This window comes from Eucyclogobius newberryi, unplaced genomic scaffold (genome assembly GCF_026437365.1).
Source record: "Eucyclogobius newberryi isolate DKJ021-1_F unplaced genomic scaffold, fEucNew1.0.hap1 SCAF_1, whole genome shotgun sequence".
Taxonomy (NCBI): Eukaryota; Metazoa; Chordata; class Actinopteri; order Gobiiformes; family Gobiidae; genus Eucyclogobius; species Eucyclogobius newberryi.
In genome coordinates this window covers 44,655,471-44,678,561 of record NW_027315723.1, presented here as the reverse complement: position 1 = coordinate 44,678,561, position 23,091 = coordinate 44,655,471, and the positions used below count along the sequence as shown (strand labels likewise).

The 23,091-nt window shown below is 43.6% G+C and overlaps 1 protein-coding gene across 1 annotated transcript in view; it reads right to left on the bottom strand.

Moving 5' to 3' along the window:
* Positions 1-764: 764 nt before the first annotated feature.
* The window catches only part of col8a1b (collagen, type VIII, alpha 1b), a 35,756-nt gene continuing 13,429 nt past the window's right edge, over positions 765-23,091 (bottom strand). The window contains exons 2-3 of the mRNA XM_072446932.1: positions 3,172-3,415; positions 765-3,112 (exon numbers count right to left, since the gene is read on the bottom strand). Coding sequence (XP_072303033.1) covers positions 1,176-3,112; positions 3,172-3,412 — 2,178 coding nt within the window. The 5' untranslated portion in view covers positions 3,413-3,415 and the 3' untranslated portion in view covers positions 765-1,175. The remainder of the gene's footprint in view (positions 3,113-3,171; positions 3,416-23,091) is intronic.

Here is a 23,091-nt window from a genome sequence, read left to right as displayed (position 1 = left end):
GGAAAAAATATGGGAATATACAGTAATAACTGTGTTCAAATTAGTCATTGTCTATTCGTTCACGACGAAAGGGCCACACGTTCTGATCCACATCGCATTCCATATTTTCTCTGGTATCGAGGGAAAAATCTCCTTGCATGGCCTATCCAGCCCTGACATTCTTCAGCACCTATTTCCTGGGCCGCAGCAATCATGGCATCTAGCAAGGGCATCTGGTCATAGGGGCGATCGTACACTTTCCACCTCCAAGCGCTGAAAAATTCTTCAATTGCATTTAGAAAGGGTGTATATATAGGTGGAGAGTGTCTGATTGCTAATTGAAGAATTGTGCAAAGGAGTTTCACACAGGTGAATCAGTAATTCAGACTTATGCAAGGAATCTATAGCATATGTTTTAATTTTGTTTAGCGGGAAAACCAATAGAGTTTGGGGTTTTTGAATGACATCTGTGTTAACTGTTTTGCAAAAGGGTGTGAGAAATGTGTGAACCCAATGAAAATGTATGAACACATTCGCAAGAGATTACTTCTGCTCTACAGAGAAAGAAGTCATGAAGACCAAGTGGGTTCTAGTTTACCTAAGCAGGTAAAATCAATCGAGAAAAACTGTAAATCTGCTCCTGTAAGTGCTCAAAATGGTTCTAAAATGAAAAAGCTGCAATCGTCAAAACAAATATAAATGACTCCTAATCATGCCCCTGACATCTAATAGAAGAGAAGCACGTAAATGTTAGATAATAGCCTTAAACAATGGACATTGGAACACCAACGGGAGAAAAAAAAAGGTAGTGGCAGAAAGGACACTGAAAGTAAATTGGAAAATTTTCTACATACAAAAAATGAGCTAAAGAAAGAGAGAAAGAAAGAAGCACATTCTGAATCATAATGATGCAAATATGTTATCTCTATTTGGGAGCACATAGCACACACAGTTTCAGTAGTCAAAAAATAAATAATACGAAATGATGACACATGGACAAATATTGTAAACATATTCAAAATAATTATAGCCCTCATGGAAAACTGTGGCAGCAAAACACAGTGTCCAACACATCCAATGTGGTCCTTGATGTTCATCAGAAATATAGGATATGTATTTATGCAAGAATATAGTTAAGATGTGACATAGTGAAGGCTATAAGTGCACTGTGTAAACATGGACATAGAGTGCCCTCCTCACATGGAGTGGAGTAGGTGTCCAGAGAAGGTGGAGTGCACGTACGGTCCAGCATACAGTCCTGCGGCCTGATCCGAGGGCAGCTGGACATGCACAGTGTCTCCAGGCCTGAGGGGGAGCACAGCGCTCCCTGATGCCTGGTCCAACAGCCCCTTACTGCACTCATCGTACGTGTACATGACCGCCTCGTGGTTCTTCATCAAGGCCACCCACACGTTGGCTCCTTTGCAGTGGACATGGTAGGCAAAGTAGTAGATCCCTGGTATGGAGCAGGTGAAGAGCCCGCTCTGGGGGCTGTAGTCCTGGTTTGCACTATACAGAAGTTTGTCAAAGACCACCGGCGAGCCCACCAGAGGAAAGGGGTTAGTGAGTTTGGCCGTGAAGGCCGGCATCTCAATGGCCCCTCCCCCCAGTTCTCCTCCCATGCCGGGCTTGTAATATTGGTGCTGACCACTGTAGGCGCCCGTAGCTGGAAGAACCTGTCCTAAGTCAGGAGATGAAGCCCCCGAAGGCCCGGGGGGTCCAGGCACTCCTGGGGGACCAGGGAGTCCAGGGAGACCACCAGGGCCAGTTTTACCCTGAGGACCCACAGGGCCAGTAGGACCCGGTTTTCCCTCCCCAGGATATCCAGGCTTACCAGAGGGGCCCATGTCGCCTTTCTGTCCAGGCAGACCAGGAGGGCCAATGGGCCCCCCCGGTCCTTGCAGACCTGGAATTCCCTGTGGTCCTTGACGTCCAGCATCTCCAGGTTGGCCCCCATTTCCTCGAGCTCCAGGAAGTCCTGCAGAACCGGGGGACCCAGGTGATCCCCAAAACCCAGCTTCTCCCTTTGGGCCAATAGGTCCTGGTAAACCTCTTGGCCCTGGCTCTCCCCCCTCCCCTGAGCGACCCGAGGTTCCAGGTGCTCCAGGAGGCCCCACCTCCCCCTTAACTCCCAGACTCCCCTTTGCGCCCACAGCACCATTCTCTCCCTTTAGCCCGGTAAACCCGAAACTCCCAGGAACTCCGATGGGACCTGGAGGACCTGTTACTCCACTGAGTCCTGGAGAACCCATCATGCCTGGTGAACCTGCTTGACCTTTGTCTCCTTTGGCTCCCGGAGGTCCTGGAAGACCGTCATAGCCTTTGTGACCTTTGGGCCCTTGAAAACCGGGTTTGCCGTATCCCGGCATGCCTGGACCACCTGGTAGTCCCTGATGACCTGGCCCTCCCTTAGCTCCTGGGGTGCCAGGTTGGCCCTTTAAGCCGTCTTTGCCTGGCCTCCCCACGCCTGGCACACCTGGTGGTCCGGGCTGGCCCCTGTCACCTGGTGGTCCGGCCTCCCCTGGTTCTCCTAGAGCACCTGCTTTTCCAGGGATACCTGGCTGACCTGGAAAACCATTTAGGCCTGCTTTAGCAACTCCTGGGGGTCCTGCTTGCCCAGGAGGCCCAGGGGGGCCACCTGGTCCTCTTAAACCCGGTAAACCAGGAAGACCAAGCCCTCTCTCTCCCTTGGGGCCTTGAGGACCAGGTTGTCCTGGGAGACCTTTCTGCCCCGGCTCTCCAAGTGGTCCTGGTTGGCCGGGGAACCCCTGACCTCCTGGTTTGGAAAGTCCAGGCAGTCCAGATGGGCCAGGTAGTCCCTGAGGCCCAGCAGGGCCAGTAGGCCCCTGGCCACCACCTGGACCGAGTTCGCCTTTTGGTCCAGGCGATCCAGAATTCCCTGGTTTGCCTGGAAGTCCTGGCATTCCAGGTTTGCCGATCCCTGGGTATCCCTGTGGTCCAGGAGATCCGGGTGCTCCTGGTGAGCCTGGCAGCCCTTGTCCTGGTAGACCTGGAGAGCCCTCGGGCCCCTGGGGACCTTGGGGTCCCTGGATACCTTGAGGCCCTTCACGGATCCCCTCTCCCATTTGAGGTGGGCCTTTAGCTCCTCGGGGGTTAAAGGGCAAGGATAGACCTGTGCAGAAACAAACGTTAGAGTTCTGTATAATGAATGTGGTGAAGAGACTGGGTCACCTTTGCTCTGGAGGAGGGGCCTTTCTTTTCCCTTTTGCACAGGCAGCTGTGGAAAGTGTGGCAGCAGCATGGGCATCTCATTTCCTAAATATTGCTGCTGAGGCAGAGGCTCGCTGTACTCTGGCAGAGGCTTGGAGGGCTGTTTGTGAGGGTAGTAAGCCCCACTGTGGACCAGACTCATCAGGATAAACTTCAGCACCACCCCCAGGAGACAAAGAGAGGGCGCCACCGCTGCACCCATTTTCTGTAAGCACAAAGAACATGTACTGTACATCTACTGTAAGCAACAGGAAATATAAATGACTCCTAATCATGCCCCTGACATCTAATAGAAGAGAAGCACGTAAATGTTAGATGATTAAACAATGGACATTGGAACACCAACGGGAGAAAAAACACACACACACACACACACACACACTCTTCTTTAAAAGACAAATATTACGCAAAAAAATGAAGGCTTGAAAAATACAAATGACATCCAATGTGGAACTGAGCTATGGGTTTTATCTACTAGCAGCAGAGGGAATAACATATTTGAGAGAAAAGACAGCTAACATAGCAGAAATGCCCAGAACAATTGTCTGGTGAGGATTTATAGACTTACAAAAGCACTCAAGTGTTTTTGACACTTGGAAGAGAAAAGATGTTCTTATTTATTCACATTCAGGCACAAAAAAGGAACATGACACAGAGAGCAAGCACAAAAAATCAAGACATCCAAACAAAATTGCCATTTCTATCTAAAATATTATAAAAGGTGGTATTTTCTCTATTACAGTTGCATCTGTAAATTTCCAATCCGGTTTTAGATCTCTTCACAGCAGTGAAACTGTTATTTTAAAAGTTTTGGGCTATGGCAGCACAGTTGTGCTTGTACTTTTAGACCTTTTAACCATAGCTATAGACACTGTTGATCATCAAATTTGAATATATCATATATTGAATATATGTGTTTTAGCCCTGTTAGCGCTGGAGTTGGGCCTCTACTCTGACAATGTTAAAATCTAAGCTATAAACAGTTATGTTTAGTTGTGCATATAACTGAAATTATTTTCTCTTCTCTTTTAGGTCTTAAACTGTTTTGTGATTTCTGTCATCTCTGTGTGATTTTAATGCATTTTTTTTCCTGTCGTGTGAAGCACTTTGAATTGCTGTGTGTATGAATTGTGCTCTACAAATAAACTTGCCTTGCCTTGCCTTCTACGTGCACCTTCAGGCATATTTTAGGCCTGCCCTGAGGTCCTAATTAAAGTTCCTATATTATGCTATTTTTCCCATTTCATTGTCTACCCTTAGGGAATTGTTGGAAATAATAAGTGTTGTGTAACACCCATAAAATAACAGTTACCATGTCTTGGACCTTGCGGCCCTACCCAGAAATGCAAACGGTTTAGTTTAAGATTCGCCCCCACCCCTTTACAAAGAGCAATCCGCTTCCCTCGCCCAACCCATGACGTAGTATCAGTGTGAGCGTGCCTACCCTGCCAAACCTGTGAGGTAGCCTTGAGTTATGGCGGGTGTAAACAAAGGCTGAGGCGTGCACCAATACACAGTGGTACACTGGAATAAACATTTTGGGGATGCCTCATGCTGAGCTTTATGTCCTGGATCCAGAGTCAGGCCAGTTTGAAGTGCACAGCACAAGTACCACAACGACTGCAGCAGGACGTTGCCGTTTATTGTTTACCAAACAGCAACGTCCTGTGGCATTAATTACGAAAGATACTAGCGATAGTTTATTATTAACCAAGCTAATGCTAGTATCTTTCGTATATTGTGTTATTACAGTTTAGCATTAGCTTGGATGTGGCTCTTCTTTGTTTAGGTGTACCAGCGGGAAGTATCGGAAACAGAGAACATATGCTGCCGAGAAATTCCTAAGGTAATACTTATATTGTGTAATGAATTAGAGTTGTTACTACTCACATGGAAAACATACAATCAAATGTACTTTATATAGGTCTATAGTTATTATGTTACACAGTTGTATCATTTGTTGGACTGGTTCAAAAGTAAATACAACCATACTAAATTAAATGCAGATTTCATATTGAGTAATGAACTGACTATGTATGAAGTGTCAATTGTATCAATACATCCAGTATTTTATTATTATAACACTAAATATTTTTTCCTACTTCCATTTGCAGGTTGTAAGGCAGATTCATGCGCTGCATACTCCTGCCTGCATTAGGCGAGAGGTTTTATATAAGTTGTTTCGCGAGCCTGCCAACGGCAAAAAACGGAGATCCAACAACAACAGATTTTGCGGATTTTCCAGTTATTTTGGCCAAAACCTCAATAAAAATAAAAATGAAAATGTATTCTGCACCAGCAACTCCAAAGCCGAGGTCACTTGCGTCAGAACGTCAGAAGGGTCCATTCCCTCTCAACCTGAGTATCTCCAGGCCTGGCACCCCTGGGGCGCAAGCGTCCACTCTCCCTCAATCATTCAGTTTTATTTATTTCTTTTGTGTTTCTTGTGTTGTCTGATGTGTGTAACCGTGTGTATTTCTTATTCGTTCGTGTTTGAGGTGGTGTTTTGGGTGTGTTTTGTCTGAATCTTCGTGTTGTTTGTTCCTGTTGGGAGCTAGGCTAGGCTAGCGCCTTGTTCATTGTTCTCGGCCTCTCTGCGGCTTATTTTTCGGTGTTTTTCTGTATTTCTTGACCCGTGGGTTGTGTGGGTCGTGCGGGGTGTGTTTGATGGTGGTTTGGTGTTTTTGCCGGCTGAGTTTGGGCCCCAGGGGCTAAGCTGATAGCTCCAGGGGTTGAATGCTGAATCAAAGTAAATTTAAAAGAAAAGGGTGGGCAAATTAAAAAATAAAAGTGAATAAAAGCAAATAAAAACAAAGAGTATGTTGCTCTGTCTAATATGACCAGTTAAACCTGTTTAATGAAAAGTTCTCAAATAAAGAATAATCATTACTTCAGAATATTGTTTATTATTTTCAATTTCTTGCATTGATAACTATAATTATGTAGATAATGTAGAGAGGTGGTTGTAGGGCTTATATATTAATAATAATGATAATAATAATACCTTTTATTTATATAGCGCTTTTCAATGACCCAAAGACGCTTTGACATATACAAAAAGGGGGGGTATTTACAGACAGGGGGGACAGCACGTACAATACACTAATGTACACAGTCCGAAAAAAGAACAGATAAAATAAACAAGACAGAAGAAGTACAAAGAAAATGATGGGGATGTAACGGGGTAGAAGTGTAGACAGTGGGGTAGAGGAGGCTAGGGGTAGGGGAGGTCATAGGCTTAGGTGAAGAGGTATGTTTTCAGGCGGGATTTAAATGTTGTGAGTGAGGGAGAGTGGCGGACAGGTTGGGGGAGGGAGTTCCAGAGTCGGGGTGCTGTTCGGGAGAATGCTCTGTCACCAAAAGTTTTCAGTGGGGATGTTGGTGCAGCCAGGGTGAGAGTGGAGGAGGAGCGGAGGGCTCGGGAGGGGCGGTGGGGGATGAGGAGGTCAGACAGGTAGGGGGGGCTAGGTGGTGAAGAGCTTTGAAGGTGAGGAGGAGTATTTTAAAGTTTATGCGCTGCTTGATGGGGAGCCAGTGGAGAGAGCAGAGAACGGGAGTGATGTGATCACGGGACCGGGTGTGGGTGAGGAGGCGGGCAGCGGAGTTTTGGACCATTTGGAGTCTATGGAGGGAATGGGAGGAGATGCCAGTGAGGAGGGAGTTGCAGTAGTCGAGGCGGGAGGAGATGAAGGCATGGATGAGGGATTCAGCAGCGGGGAGGGTGAGGCAGTGTCTGATTTTGGCGATGCGGCGGAGGTGGAAATATGAAGTCTTGACGATGTGGCTGACATGGGGAGTGAAGGAGAGGGTGGGGTCCATGATGACACCGAGATTGCGTACCAGGGTGGAGGGGGTGATAGTTGAGGTATCAATGGTGAGTGAAAAGGGGCCAGTTTTATTGAGAGTGGATTTGGTGCCAATGAGGAGGAGCTCTGTTTTGTCACTGGTCAGTTTGAGGAAGTTGTGAGTTAGCCATGTTTTTATTGTAGAGATGCAGGTTTCGATGTGGATGAGGGGAGGGTTTTGGGTGGATTTGGTGGTGACGTATATCTGGGTGTCGTCAGCGTAGCAGTGGAAGTCCAGGTTGAGTTGGCGGAGGATGCGACCAAGGGGGAAGAGGTGGCAGATGAAGAGGAGGGGGACTGAGCCCTGGGGGACCCCTGCGTTATGGACTGGTAACATCCTGGTTCAGCCTCTTTACACCAGCGTTAAGGTCGCGGAGGAGCAGGAGCCTGACCTGGAGCAGGAGCCTGACCTGGAGCCAAGGCTGCCATTGAGCAGGGGCGAAATATGGCCTTAAAGTTTTTCTTGGAATAAAAAAAAGGAACTACAATCACAAGCGAGCACGAGTAGCACCTGCAAACTGAGGACATAGTTTTGCTCTATCTTAAGTGTAAGACCTTTATAAATGTCACCTTAGGTTTCTACTGCAGCACCATGCAATGTAATTATGTACATTTTTTGTAATAAATAAGCATCATATTTGTTTTGTGTAAAATCGGTATTGGATATGAACATGTGCACTTTATATCTGGGGGACACGGATAGATTATGTTCTACCTTAAAAGAAAATCCTTTATACCATTTTTAATATTTTAAACATTTCCTTATCTGCGTTCCCAGATATGAAGTAAACATGTTCAAATCCAATTGTGATTTTACTAATAACAAACAGAAAAGCAAAAAATGGATATGACATTGTAAATACTAGCATCATTTAAAGTTTAAAACAGTGTAATCCCTCATTCGTCCAGCAGGGGTCCATTGAAGAAAAAGATTCAGTTGTATCATCAGGACTGTTTTAGAAAAACAAGATGTTTGGACTCTCATCCAAGAGTCATTCTCAATCTGTGGATCTAGTCTTGGAACTCGGATATTTATCTTACTTGGAGTGATCTGATAATATCCTGTCCTTATTTGCTTTATAAAATAAGGACAGGCATAGGATAGGAATCCGATCCTATGCACATACATATAATGTATTATTGCTGGAGATATATTTATGCACATTCATTATTGCTTTGGGTTTTCTGCAGTAATGGTGAGGTATTTGTCATTGGATTATGAAAGTTGTTCTTTGGGAGTGAAAGTGTTTAAATTCTCCATGCCCGGTCTAGAGGGGAGCAAAAGGGTACATTGCAGCAGCATGTATTAAACATATGTACCCTCTTTTGATGTTGAATACTTTTTTGAAACTGATATATCCTCAGTCAGGCTGGTCTTATTCTTAGCTTCATGTCCCCAATGCTAACGACTTTTCAGAAGAGTACAATTACATGTAATAATAAACAAAACTAGTACAAATTTGGCTCCTATACATTAAATCATGCAAAATGATAAAGCACCAAAACAGAAATAATAAAGAGATAAAGATAATATTTAAGACCTGGTGTGAAAGCCCCTCTCTCTGCACTGCCTCTGCACATGGTCCATTGCACAGGCCCTGACACCTGCAGCTAACACTTAAGCTCCTCCACCGAGCATGTATATTTTGTACAATATGAGTGAAAATTTCACCCCAGGGAACAAAAATGTACCTTTAGCCAATGTTACTAATTTGTCCATTTAGGGGTACCAAGCTCTTTGTGTCTTTAGAGTGACATACCACACCAAACACAAGATGTTACACATTTTCCCAAGCTTCCATTTATTCAACTACACAATACTGGTGACTAACGTGTTCATGCGGTTCATCTTCCTTTGGCTGTATAATCTCATCATTCAAGTCATAGTACTTGTTCCCTTCCTTGACACAGATCCACACAGTCTTCGTTTGAAACGGGTGCGTTGCTGTTGAAGGCATCTCCCAGTCCAGATCTCCCAGAGTAAACAGAATTGGACCGGTACTCGGTCCAATTCTGTTTACTCTTTATATGCTGCCATTAGGCAACATTATCAGAAAGCATGACATTAACTTCCACTGCTATGCAGACGACACTCAGCTGTATTTATCAATGAAACCTGATCAGAGCGATCAAGTAGACAGACTTAGTACTTGTGTGAAGGAGATAAAAACCTGGATGACACTAAACTACCTGCTTCTTAACCCTGAAAAAAACGAGGTCATTGTGCTTGGCCCTAAGCATCTACGAGACGCTCTATCTGAGCAGATAGTCACACTGGACAATGTCAGTGTAGCCTCCAGTTCTACTGTAAGAAACCTTGGAGTCTTATTTGACCAGGAGCTCTCATTTAAAGCTCATATAAATCAAGCTTGTAAAACAGCCTATTTCCATTTGCGCAACATCGCCAAAATCAGAAGAATCCTGCCTAAAAGTGATGCCGAAAAACTTATCCATGCATTTGTAACGACTAGATTAGACTACTGTAACTCCCTGCTTGCAGCGTGTCCTAAAAGCTCCATAAAAAGCTTTCAACTGGTTCAAAATGCAGCAGCAAGATTACTAACAGGAACAAAAAGAAGAGAGCACATTACGCCAGTGCTGAAGTCTCTTCACTGGCTCCCCGTCGAGTCCAGAATCAAATTCAAAATTCTACTCTTGACCTACAAAGCCATAAATGACATGGCCCCATCCTACCTCAAAGATGCTATAGAACCATATCATCCAAACAGAGCTCTTCGCTCTCAGAATGCTGGCCTTCTGGTGGTGCCAAGAGTCTCTAAAAGTACTGTAGGAGGTAGAGCGTTTAGCTACCAAGCTCCTGTGTTATGGAATCAGCTCCCGACCCATGTTAAATATGCTGACACAGTCTCTTCATTTAAGTCCAGGCTTAAAACGTTCCTCTTCGAAATCGCTTATGGTCAGAGTAGTTAGGAACAGAAAGATAAACCCACAGCTTCAGCTACGCTGCCCTAGGAGTAACTGTGCTGGGGGAAGTATGACAGCTTGAGCACTATCCTCTTCTTCTTCTGACTACTTATGCTATCAAACAATATTTATTTTTTGATTCCACTTGCAAACTGTTCACCGCCTTCTTTTCTTTCTCTCACTCCTGAGGACCTGTGGACCCAGATGCCCCTCCCCTGGTGAAGTGGTCCCTGCCCTGTGTGGACGGTCCCTCATCTGCCTGAAGAGTGGCTCCAGTTCGCCTCAGTCGGTCCCTCTTCTGCCTGAAGAGTGGGTCCAGCTCGCCTCCGACGGTCCCTCATCTGCCTGAAGAGTGGGTCCAGCTCGCCTCCGACGGTCCCTCTTCTGCCTGAAGAGTGGGTCCAGCTCGACTCAGACGATCCCTCTTCTGCCTGAAGAGTGGGTCCAGCTCGACTCAGACGGTCCCTCTTCTGCCTGAAGAGTGGGTCCAGCTCGACTCAGACGGTCCCTCATCTGCCTGAAGAGTGGGTCCAGCTCGACTCAGATGGTCCCTCTTCTGCCTGAAGAGTGGGTCCAGCTCCAGTCTCCTCGTGTCCGTCTGTCCGTCTGTGAGAGTCGGATCTCTCCTTCACTGGAACTCCTCCAGGTTTCTACGCTTTTTTCCCAAAGAGGTTTTTTTTGTAGTTTTTCCTGGCCGAGAAGGAGAGTCTAAGGACAGAGGACCCTGGGACATCGTCCCTCGCCACCACAGACATTGTCTGACTTCATCGCCACCACAGACATTGTCTGACTCCATCGCCACCACAGACATTGTTGATTCATTTCTCCCTGTGGCCCTCAGAGGCAACTGTTGTTGTGATTTTGGGCCTTACAAAAATAAATTGATTTGATTTGATTTGATTTGAGTCCAACGGCGGGTCAGGACATTAGTCACCAGACTGAACCAAGAGAAAGAAAAAAAACATGTTAAAACCAAAGCCACAGCACAAGTTTAGACATAAAACATCTTTGTATAATACTACTACACCTATTACAAAGTGTATTTAAATATATTTTATCTTAAGGGCAGTATATATTAATGTTTTACTCCACAATGATTCAATTAAGTAAAAACAATCACCATTGTCCAGAAAACTTGTGGGAGAGTGACACTTGTTAAAGAACATGGTCTGGAGCAGGTGTGTATATGTGTGCGCGTGTATATATGTATGCATGTATATATATATATATATATATATATATATATATATATATATATATATATATATATATATATATATATATATATATATATATATATTTATTTATTTATTTTTTTTTTTAAACTACAAAAGAGTTGACATGTAGTTTTGACTCAGTGTAACAAGCCAAGTTGTCTCCTTGAATTTCACTGTGGGAAAAGATAAAAGAAACGGTCTTACATCTCGGTATACTGTGAAAATATACACAGTAAGGTGTATAAAATACATCCTGTATTAAATGTTGAAACCTGTGACTGAATCTTGTGGTCAGATGGTTCATCTCAGTCAGGGCTGTGGACACCTCAGCCTCATGGAGATTCTACTGTTGATGTAAGATATCTTTCAGAATTAGAATCATACATTATCAGTCTGGTCAAATCTGATCTTTAACTGTAGGAGCCAGTGCCACAGTCATCTTCTTTATTACTGAACAATACCCTCTATTTTCAACTGAATTATAAACATTAACATTGTACTTATTTGTGGCCAATGATGGTAGATACAGAAAATAAGCTCATCTCCAATTCAAGGTTGTGGACTCCTCAGACTGCTGCAGATTCTATTTGATGTCACAAGCACATATATAACTTTATTAGTAGTAATTAATCATATTCATAATACTACGTGATACATTACTTTAAACAAAATATCGTTGTATTTATACAAACAAACATCTCACGACAGACCACAGACCAGCACAACAAGAGCCCACCGCTGATTTAGAGACATTACACAGTCATTTCTGTCGTGTTTACAGTCTTTGTAGACATATTCATTATCATTAACTTTCACAATCATATCGTGATAGAAACACCACGATATGACCCTACATGCCTGTTATGAGGAACTGTATTTCATACAAAAGATTGACGTTTACTTTTTATTTATTAGAAAAAAACGGCGGTTAGCATTAGCCACTAGCTCAAAGCCTACACACAACATTTACGTAGAATTACTGGAATGCGAACAACAAATAAAAAAATACTGAGAATAGTTCGGGCACTTACCAGAGCTGCTTCAAAGTGTTCCTTAAAATTGCGTTGACAGAAGCGCATTGCACAGAAACGCTGCCGTGAAGAGCATCGGGTTTAAATTTTAAAGATCTTGTTTTGGGCTACAGTGGTAATTGTCGTAAATCTGCCCCTGCCGTATTCTGAGAAACCGGAAGTAACAAAAATTCACAGGTGCAGACGCGAATGGTCTGGACACATGAATGGTGCAGACGCGAATGCTCCTGACTGTTGAATGGTGTAGACGCGAATATTAAATGATACAAACGATTACATTTGATTGCGATTACATGATTAGTACATCAAAATTAACCAAGTCAAACGATTCACAAGAACATTATTAACACATTTACTTTCAATGATCGAGGTTTTACACCACAGAACGTTCAATTGAATTTTTGTTACTTTGACCCCTCATAGTTGGTGAGGTAGGATGTGAGCCAGTCAAGTGCAGAGCCCTCAACACCCAGTTGGCGCAGCCTTTGTAGGAGGATGGAATAGAGTTGATGGAGACGGCAGTCAGGGAGCTGTTGATTTTGGAAATTTTGTCATTGAAGGCAAGGAGGAAAGAGTTGCAGAGGTTGGGGGTGGAGGGTGGAGTGATGTCCGGTGGCTGGAGCAGCTTGTTGACGGTGGAGAACAGGGTGCGGAGGCTCCGGTGAGAGCTGTTGATGAGGGTGGAGACATGGGCAGATTTGGAGGAGATGTGTAGTTTGAAGGCTTCGGCGTGGACAGTGAGGCAGGTTCTTTTGAGGAGTCGTTCGAGTTGGCGGCCAGTCTGCTTCATGGTGCGGAGTTCAGGGGTGTACCAGGGGGCGGGGTTGATGTATGAGACATAGGAGGTTTTCCAGGGGGCTAGGGAGTCAAGGGAGTCGGAGAGGGTGGTGTTGAGCAAGGCAGCATAGTCGTCGGGGAAAGAGGGGGCGGAGTCAGGGGGGAAAGCAGAGGATATGAGCTGGGAGAGTGTGAGAGGGTTGACTGACTTGATATTGCGGTAGGTAATGGTGCGTTTTTTTGGGTTGTGGGGCGAGGGTAGGGGGGCGGAGAAAAGGATGCAGAGATGATCAGAGAGTGCGAAGGGGAGGGGGTGGGGGTTAGATATGGGTAGGAAAGAGGAACGAACTAAGTCCAGAGTGTGGCCTTTGGTATGGGTGGGGAAGTCAATGTATTGGGTGAGATGGAAGCAGTCCAGGAGAGAGAGGAAGTCGGACGTCAGTGGGGCGTTGGGGCAGTCAATGTGGATGTTGAAGTCACCAGTGAGTAGGAGGTGGGCAGAGAGAGAGGATGCGATAGTGAGGAGTTCAGACAATTCAGTGAGAAAAGAGGGGTGGGGTTTGGGGGACGATAGATTAGGATAGCTGTGATAGAGTTGGGGAGGAAGAAGGCAAGGTATTCAAATGATGAGATGGATGGAAGGTTGAGGTTCAATTCAGTGATGGATGTAGATTTTTTATGTATAACAGCAAGACCTCCCCCACGCCCGGAGAGGCGGGGTTTGGCAGTGTAACTGTAGTTGGATGGAGTGGCTTGGTTGAGAGCATACAAGTCCAGGGGCTGTTGCCATGTTTCACAGAGGAGAAGCAGATCAATGTTATTGTCCAGTAGCAGTTCAAATATAACAGGTGCTTTGTTGGAGAGGGAGCGGCAGTTCAGCAGTGCAAGGGAGATGGGGGCACAGGGGTGGGGGGGCGGAGGTTGCTGAGGTTGGCAGTGCGGCAGGTGGGGGTGACGGGGGGGGGGCGAAAACTAGTCCAGAGTGATGGGATAGGTGAGCCATCGTTGGAGGATCCCAGCTGAGCTAGCTGCAGAGGCAACAGCAGCAGCAGCTAGGAGACAGTGGTTATGGTTGAGGAGGTGAAGGTCAGCAGCAGTGTAGGTGGAGCGGTGGCCTGGAGACGCGGGAGTGATAGTCTGAGGAGGAGATGGAACGTAACAGCAGATGAGAGTAATCCAGTTAGTATGTTGGCGGTGGCTAGAAGCTGGTGAGCAGAGAGTTGTGAGAAAGCAGCAGTGGACCGGGTGTTGAAGCTGGTGGAGTGAATGGTGTTGGTTACCCCAGACCTTGTCTGCAGGCCCCGCGATGCCATGACGGGCCTCAGCAGGTGTTAATCCAGCTGTTAGCTGGCGGCTAGCGCAGCAGATAGTACAGGCGATGGGGGAGGAGATGAGTGATAGACAGGTGCAGCGATGTCCGATGAAGTGAAGGAACACGGATATGTAGACAGAAGACAACACAGAGACGCGGGAACAAAACAAAAGAATGGAAACAACTAACAAAACAAAGACGTTGGGACAGAAGCGGCAGTCAACATACCAGACGCCGGTGGTGCTCTAGCCCAATCGAGACGCATTTGTGTCCAGTTTTGTGTCCAGATCGCCCCCGTCTGCGGAGCGTGGGAAAGCAGAGAAACGGGCTGTACCTCATTTGTATGGGGCTGCTTTTCTCCGGGTGAAGCGCCCTTTTACCGTGTGGATGTAGTGGAAGAAGAGGTAGCAGCTGCGGCGTGCTCGGTTCCATGCGGTGGCGGCGGCGGTGGTGTCGCTGCCCCGCTCTCCGTTTCTGCCCCTGTGGCGGGCTGGGGCCACACCTTCGGCCAGGTACAGACCTCCGGGGCGGCGGGTGCGGGAGCGCGGAGCCGGTGTTCGGACGTGCAGCGGAGGAGAAGCGGTGCCGCTGGTGCTAGATATATATATTATTATATATACATCTAAGAATTCAAGAAATGTATTTAGAATAAAATTTAATTTTTAAATTCAACTCCGAATTCTGGATGGTAGAGATGTGATTTGAGGTGAACGCAAGGTGATGCCGCTGTGAACGCAACACTCTTGCCAGGCTAGGAAAAACAAACTTTCACGGTATTTTTTCCTTTCTTCGACAGAACAACACCCGATCAAGACCTGTATTACCGCTCAGACTTGGACCACCTGGAGGATTACATCGACGAATGCTACAATTGACACAATGGGACCACGCAAAGCAAAAAAGCTGCACACTTCAGACTCACCCACCGCAACTGATTCCTCTTCTTCATCACCACCACCAACTCCTCCAAAAACAAACTACTGTTCGGAGAAATAAACACGCGCTTATCCAACTTGGATGCCAGACTTTCACTCATCGAAGTACTCCATAAAGAATTCCAAAACCTTCGTCATAGCCTGGAATACAGTCGATTCACTCGCACAAGAAAACAAATCAATAAAAAGCTCCATGGACACACTCACCGCCAAACTCTCCACCGTAACTACTCAACTCACCGCCGAAAACAAATTAATGCAAGAAACCATCCTGGATCTACAGTCACGCAGCATGAGAGCATCTAATCTTCACCGGCATTCCAGAACCATCCACCGGCGACCCCAAAAATCTGTTAAGGACTTCATGGTTAATCAACTCAAACCAGAGACCGTCGAGCACATCACCTTCCACCGCGTACATTGTTTAGGACAAAAACTTTCCAACTCTACCTGACTTAGAACCATCATCGTAAAATTTGAACATTTCAAGCAAAAAGAACAGGTTCAGCGACAAGGCAGGCAGCTCAAAGGGACTCATTACGGACTCAATGACCAATTTCCACATCGGATCACGCGTATTTCTATACCCATGATCAAATGAGGGCATAAAGCGGATGATTCAGATGTTCCCTTGTTTATATACACAGTACAACTTGCGGTGCCACCTGTGAGCAGCTGGTACACTAAACATTGTGACGAGCCCCAGTGCGTGTCTTCGTGCTTCGTGCGCATTTTACAGACTGACTACATCCCAATGCCGTCTATGCACCTTCACTTTAGCCTATGAGGAACTTTCGGACTAGCAAACCTTCGGACTAGTGAACTTTCGGACCAGTGAACTTTCGGACTAGCGAACCTTCGGACTAGTGAACCTTTAAAACCTTCGGACTTGTGAACCTTCGGACTAGCAAACCTTCGGACTCGTGGGGGGTAACCCCTGCACCACGCACCCTCACTTTACACTAAATGCACCGAATGAGTCTTTTTGCTCACTGTTTACATGTTTTGTTGAACGTCTATGTTTGTCCTACGTTGTTTGTCATTTGGAATGTAGCCCTACAAGAGCACACACACACGCACACATACACGTATGCACACACACACGCACACACATTCCCACACAGAGTAATTTTGAAATGCCCGTCATAAATTCATGCAATTAAACATTTTAACATGGACTGTTTGACGAGTTGGCTCACAGACAAAAAAGAACAAAGTACAAATGTTTATTACAGGAAACCCACCTCTCACAACCCAAAAACACTTTAAAAACTGAACATTTTGACCACTGTTTTTCATCCTACTATAACTCAAAACACAGAGGAGTGTGCATCTTAATAAACAATAAAATTAGATTTAGCCACAATAAAACAATTTCAGATCCAGAAGGCCGTTTTATAATCATTAACATTTCAATGAACAATATTCCAATTCAAAATGTATGGTCCAAACTCTGATGACCCCTCCTTTTTTTCTAATTTCTTCTCCTCTCTCTCACAACTCCCTTATAATTATAGGGGGAGATTATAACACTGTCATCAATCCATCAGTAGACCGGTCAAAACATACAAACAAATGCATGCAATCCTCCAAGTGATTTTGGTCTTGGCGATAGTTGGAGGCTACAACATCCACTTGACAAAGAATATACTTTTTACTCCAATGTCCACCAAACTTAATCCCGCGTTGATCTTTTTCTAACCAGTAATTCAATCATACCAAATCTCATCGAAACAAAAATTCACCCCATCAATATTAGCGACCACTCACCAGTAACTCTCACATGGAACATACCTGCAATACAGAAGCACTCCACCAGATGGCATTTCAACACATCTCTTTTAAAAGATCCAGAATTTGACAGCTACTTTATTATTTCATATTCAGTCCATAAAAAGAAGAAGGAAAAAGAAGTCCAACTGGAAGAAAAATTGTTGGATGCATGTCTTCCTTTTATAAAGCCAGTCGGATCAGGATGGATGATATGTGGTATAACTTTTTAAATAGTGCTTTACTGATAATTTTGATGTCAACATTTATAAGTGAGATGGGACGGTAATTAGATGTATTTAGAGTATGTGGTCTTTGTTGCGTGTAGGAATGAGTGACATTAGGGCTGTGTTCATGTGGGGTGGGAATGCAGCGTTTTGTTTAATTTCTGTTATTGTTCTAGTGAATAGTGGGAATATGGTTGAGCAAAAATGCTTATAGAACTCAGCAGGGAAGTCATCCGGTCCTGGTGCTTTATTATTTTGCATTTGACTCAGGGCGGAGTGTAGTTCTCAGTAGTCATTGGCATTTCGAGAGTGTTGACTTGTTTCCGGGTTGAGTTTTGGCTGGAGGGTGTCATCGAGGAATTGGTTTATGTCTTCTTGATTTTGGTCCAGATCAGATGAGTGTAATTTTGAGTAGTATTCTTGAAAAGTGTTGTTCATCTCATTTGGTGAATTGGTTAGCTTCCCCGCTGAGTTCCTAAAAGAGGTTATTGTTGTTTTTTCTGTATTTCTTTTGATTTGATTAGCCAAATATTTTCCCGGATTTATTGCTGTGATGGAAATTCTCGTGACGGAGTTTGTGAATAAGGAACTGGTTTCTTTTGTTTATTATTTCATTGAGCAAGGAATAATTTTTTTCTCAGTTCTTAATGGATGGTTTCTGATGGATTATTTGCATGTAAGATTTCTAGTGTCACCTGCAGATTATACAATTTAATGCATTACTCATCACTACAATAGAAAGACACACTCATCGCCACATTAGATACAGAAAAAGCTTTCGATAAGGTCAACTGGAAATTTCTATTCACCACACTATAAAGATTTGACTTTGGAGAGTCATTTATTAACTGGATCAAGATTCTATACAGATCTGCCACAGTCACAACCAATGGACTAACATCACAGCTTCACACTACACAGGGAGACAAGCCAAGGATGTCCACTCTTTCCGTCTCTTTTCACAATTTTTACTGAACCCCTAGCAGCAGCGATCCGCCTGAACCCATCAATCAAAGGTATTGAAACAACACAAGCCCATAAAATCTCACTATATGCAGACGATATTCTCCTATTTATACAAGAACCTCATACATCTGTTCAAGAAATAATCAAAACAATTCAATCTTTTTCAAAGATTTCAGATTATGCAATTAATTGGAATAAATCATCCATCCTCCCACTACATAAAACTAACTGGGATGTGGGATCCCACCAGTCACCCATTCCTATGCTATGATCACATCACTTACCTAGGTATCAAGATTTCCTCCAGGCTGTCAGAGACAATAGAAGAAGACTTACTTCGATGGCTTAACCTTCCCCTCTCCATAATTGGCAGTATAGCAGCAATAAAAATGAAAATTTTACCAAAAATAAACTATTTATTCTCAATGATCACCTGGTTTAAATCTCTAGATTCCATTATCACTCACTTCTATTGGAAAAATAAAACACCAAGGATTAAACTTAGTACACTATAGAAAAACAAAGCTCAAGGAGTAGAATCACCAAATGTTCAATATTACTCATTGGCTAACCAACTACAATACATTTACAAATGGACTCACCCCACCCAATCTGATATTATATGGCTAGAAATAGAACAATCATTATGCATAGAACTAAATGTAGCAGACATCCCATTTCTCACCAAATCAATAAGACGACACACATGCTTTAATGCAATAACCATCACCTCCACTCTGACAGCCCGGTGGAAATTTCACCAAGTAACAAATTCCACATATGCCCCATCTAACTTCACCCCACTTTGGAACAACCCTGAACTTCTTAAGCAATAAAAAAATACTCAACTTCCCCACATGGGCTGAAAAGGGTATCACACATATTAAAGATATTTTTCAAAACAACTTAACAACATTTCACACAACACCAGACCAACAAATTTAGAACTCCCGCCTGCCATATCAGACTTGAATAATATATCTTCTCCAAAGAAACTTCTCACCAAAATATACAAAATCATTTCAAAGCCATCTCAGACCATATGCCTTCAATAAAATAATAAGCCTTCAATAAAATGGGAGTCTAACTTCTGGAACCAAATCTGTAAAAATATATATCTCATGTCCAAAAATGCCAACTTATAATTAATACAATACAAAACACTTCACAGAACACATTTCACGGGTTACAGATTTGCTAAAATGGGATTCACATCAGAGATTTGCACACATTGCACTCAGAAAGATGTAGACACTATATCCACGCAACCTTGCACTGCACCCCTGTCAAACAGTTTTGGGAAGAGGTAACACAGTCACTATCCACTATAGTGGGCTGCTACATCCCATTGGGCAATACGTCGATCGCGAGCGTGCTGGGAAGCTCCGGAAAGCACCGAAGCGTGGCGCAAAGCTCCAGAAAGTGCCTAAAAGCGCCAGAAAGCGCCCAAGTGCGCGCTGTGTTATGCAGAGGAAGGAGGAGAGAGGAAGTTTTGGTTAAGCTCAACCTTCTATCGTTAGCGTAGTTGTGGCCACTATATTTTATTTTCAAAATACTCAACTATATTAAATGGTCTAGTTGAATAGCAGATTTTCTCTCTCCTTTTTATATCGCACATTTGTAAATGATAAACAACATTAGGCTATTAATGAAAGCCTACATTGTGTTTCTATAGCCTAATTATGGTTAAACAAAAATAAAAAAACAGTTAGGTATGGATCTTGGGAATTAACCTTTTAGCACTGTGTTGTTTTATCAGTGTTAATTGTTAATCAATCAATGCTTTTGTCATTTGTTTAATTTAATATAACTTGCTTTGTCACTTTGGCAAGAAAGAACAGTAGGGAGCAGTAAAATATAAATAAATAAATAAAAATGTTATTGCGTAATTAAGTATACAAATGTATTAATAACTGGCTTTAGTCACTTTCTCCTGGCACAGTTTCATCTCATTATCATTTTATAGCATTACAACCTCAACATTTGAATCTTACTTTAGCCGGTTGGACCACATTAAAATGCACCAGAATACATGAAAAAGGTCTGAAAATCTCTGGGGGAGCGCCCCCAGACACCTCTGTTGAATGTGTCTGTAGATCCTTAACACCACTACAAATGCATTTGTAACATCTCTGAGAGGCGTGTTATTTATACAGAGAGTAGAGATGATGTCAGCAGAATAGCAAGCTGCGTTGTGGCATTTGAGTCATCAATATTTGAGCTTGTGAGGTGCTGATTATTAACTAACCAAGATGGCAAACAGATGCCCTGGCATTTTGGTGCACTTTGTTTGCGTCAAATCAAGTTCCCAGTTTGTGAATTGTTCCCTGTCAATGACAATAAAACTGATTCTGAAGATGTGGTGAGGGGCCCCCAAGGAAAATTTCGCTTAGGGCCCCCTGAAGGCTTGGGCCGGCCCTGGTTAAGTAAAAACCAAGATTCAAATGTTTTTTTAGTATTCGGAAAATAATTCAGACGTCAAGGGGTTTAGTAAATGACAAATACCATAACATTTTACTTACTTTGTACTTTGTACAGTACTTTGGTACTTTTGATCCTTCCCACTACTGAGGAAACTAAATTCAAACATGGTTAAATGTTCCATAAATGTGATACCGTACTCCAATAATTTTTCTCTTTTTCCCCTGAACCACTGCATTCCTCCAGCACAGAAACCCATCCCTTTTTTTTATAAATGTATGTATATTTTCTGACTACACATCTTGTAATTCAACATACCAATTCAACCACTTTTGTTCCCTCTCCACAGCTCCCTGGGCCTTGGTCGATGACAGTCTCCCAAAAGAGCTCCGTTTGAGGATGAGCTGCTACTCTTCCATCACCTTCAGCTCCAGCTTTGAAAATAATCACATGGATGTTTGAGTGGTTCCAGATGGGGGCTGTGGGCAGTGAAGAGCTGTGGTAGTTCATGTCGCGGTGCACACACTGCATAACTAGGCTCAGGGGCTGTGCTAACACATCACAATGACTAAACAGCAGCAATACACTTGTAATCGCCATTAACACAACATCACCTGTAAACATTTCAGACTATGTAATCCCTTTTGTTCCTGCATTACATAATCTATATATTTACTACACATCTACTGCATTTATAATACTAGCATACAAAATAAAAGTATGCATATTAAGAATTTACAGGTGTTGCCACTGGCTGTTTATTTGTTTTTTTGTTTCATTACTTATTTCTGTTCCATTCATTAGTACTCTTTAAGTTACTTTAGTAAAAGTAACACAACACTGACAGGCTTTAAACATTCCTCTTTGAAATAGCTTATGGCCAGGCCAGTTAGGAACAGAAATAAAAACCTACAGTGTCCCAGCTATGCTGCCCTAGAAGCAACTATACTGGGGGAAGTATGACAGTTTGAGCACTATCCTCTGCTTCTGACTACTTTTCTTATCAACAATATTTCATATTTAATTTCAATCGCAATCTATTCATTGCATTTTCTTTTCCTCTCACGTCCCCGTGGTGAATGGAACAGGTACATCGATGACCTGTGGATCCAGATCAGGGGTGGGCAAACTACGGCCCGCGGGCCACATCCGGCCCGTTGGGCCTTTCAATCCGGCCCGCCAAGCTTGTCCAAGTTATACTAAAAGTTACAACAGTTACAACAAAACTTACACCAGACTTTGATGCACTGCAAAACAGGGAGATCAACAACACTGTTCCCACTGAAATTGAAGGTCAGTTTTCCTGCTGTGTTTATTCAACTGAAATGTAATTAAATCAATCATTATTTAATGCATTTGGAAAACAATTTGTACATTGAGCCTTGCATTTGTTTGCTTTGTTACAAGTTACAGGTCAAATCTTGCGTGTAATTTATAGTAATTCATTAGTTCACACAAACACACCATCCATATTTTCCTGGCCAGGCCCCTCTTTTAGAACCCAATGTGGCCCTCGAGTCAAAAAGTTTGCCCACCCCTGATCCAGATGCTCCTCAACTGCTTGGAGAAACAGTCTCTACTCCAGATAGGGTAAATACTGAACGTGATACCGGATATTATACCTGACACTGGAGTTGTGGTTCCCTCAAAAAAACAGGTGCTCAGAACTCCAGGAGAGACAGAAGTACTGCTCAGGAAGGTGCAAATCACAGAAAACTGACCAACAACAAGAGTTGGAACCACTGGCTTGGGGTATGTGAGTTCAGGTTCCGGTCACATGGTAATACTTTCCTGTAATTTGAAAAGAAAGAATGTGGAAAGATTTATTTGTTTTTGACATGAGACTTTATGATCCATGCTGGCTGTCAGCTCATAAAATGTGTGATTACATCCGCTAATTAGAGTACCAAATGTGGTGATTGGATTTGTGGGAAGTTTTTGTGGGGATTGGAGCCAGGAACAGCTGGGGAGACTGTCAGGAGGGCCCTTCATTAGGAATGGATTTCCCTCCTCTCTATTATCTTATATATGATCATGTTTTGGGTTTCTGTGGTTCTTGTTTTTATATGTATTGTTTGACCAGAGAGTTTTATAACAGTGGAAAATTAGCTGTAGCAAAATCAATGCAGTCAATCCAATGGCATCGAAGTGTTGTGAGAAGCATCACGTTCGTGGCATACTGAACCCTCTCGAACGATCAAAAATATTGCTAAAAATGAGAAAGGAAAAAAAAAAGTTTTAACAAGAAACACGTTAAAGCAGTCCTTATCAAATAGCCCCCCCACGCGTGGTGTGATACTTTGGGGGGGCGCGCGTGACCCTGGAGAACAGGCTTTTTTTTGGCCGTACTAGTATAAAGTGTAATTGCGCATCCACTACAGTAGCTGGAAGTGGCGCTCATTGTTACTTCTGTCATGTTTGCGACAGTGCAACATTTTACGACTTACAAGAAAAC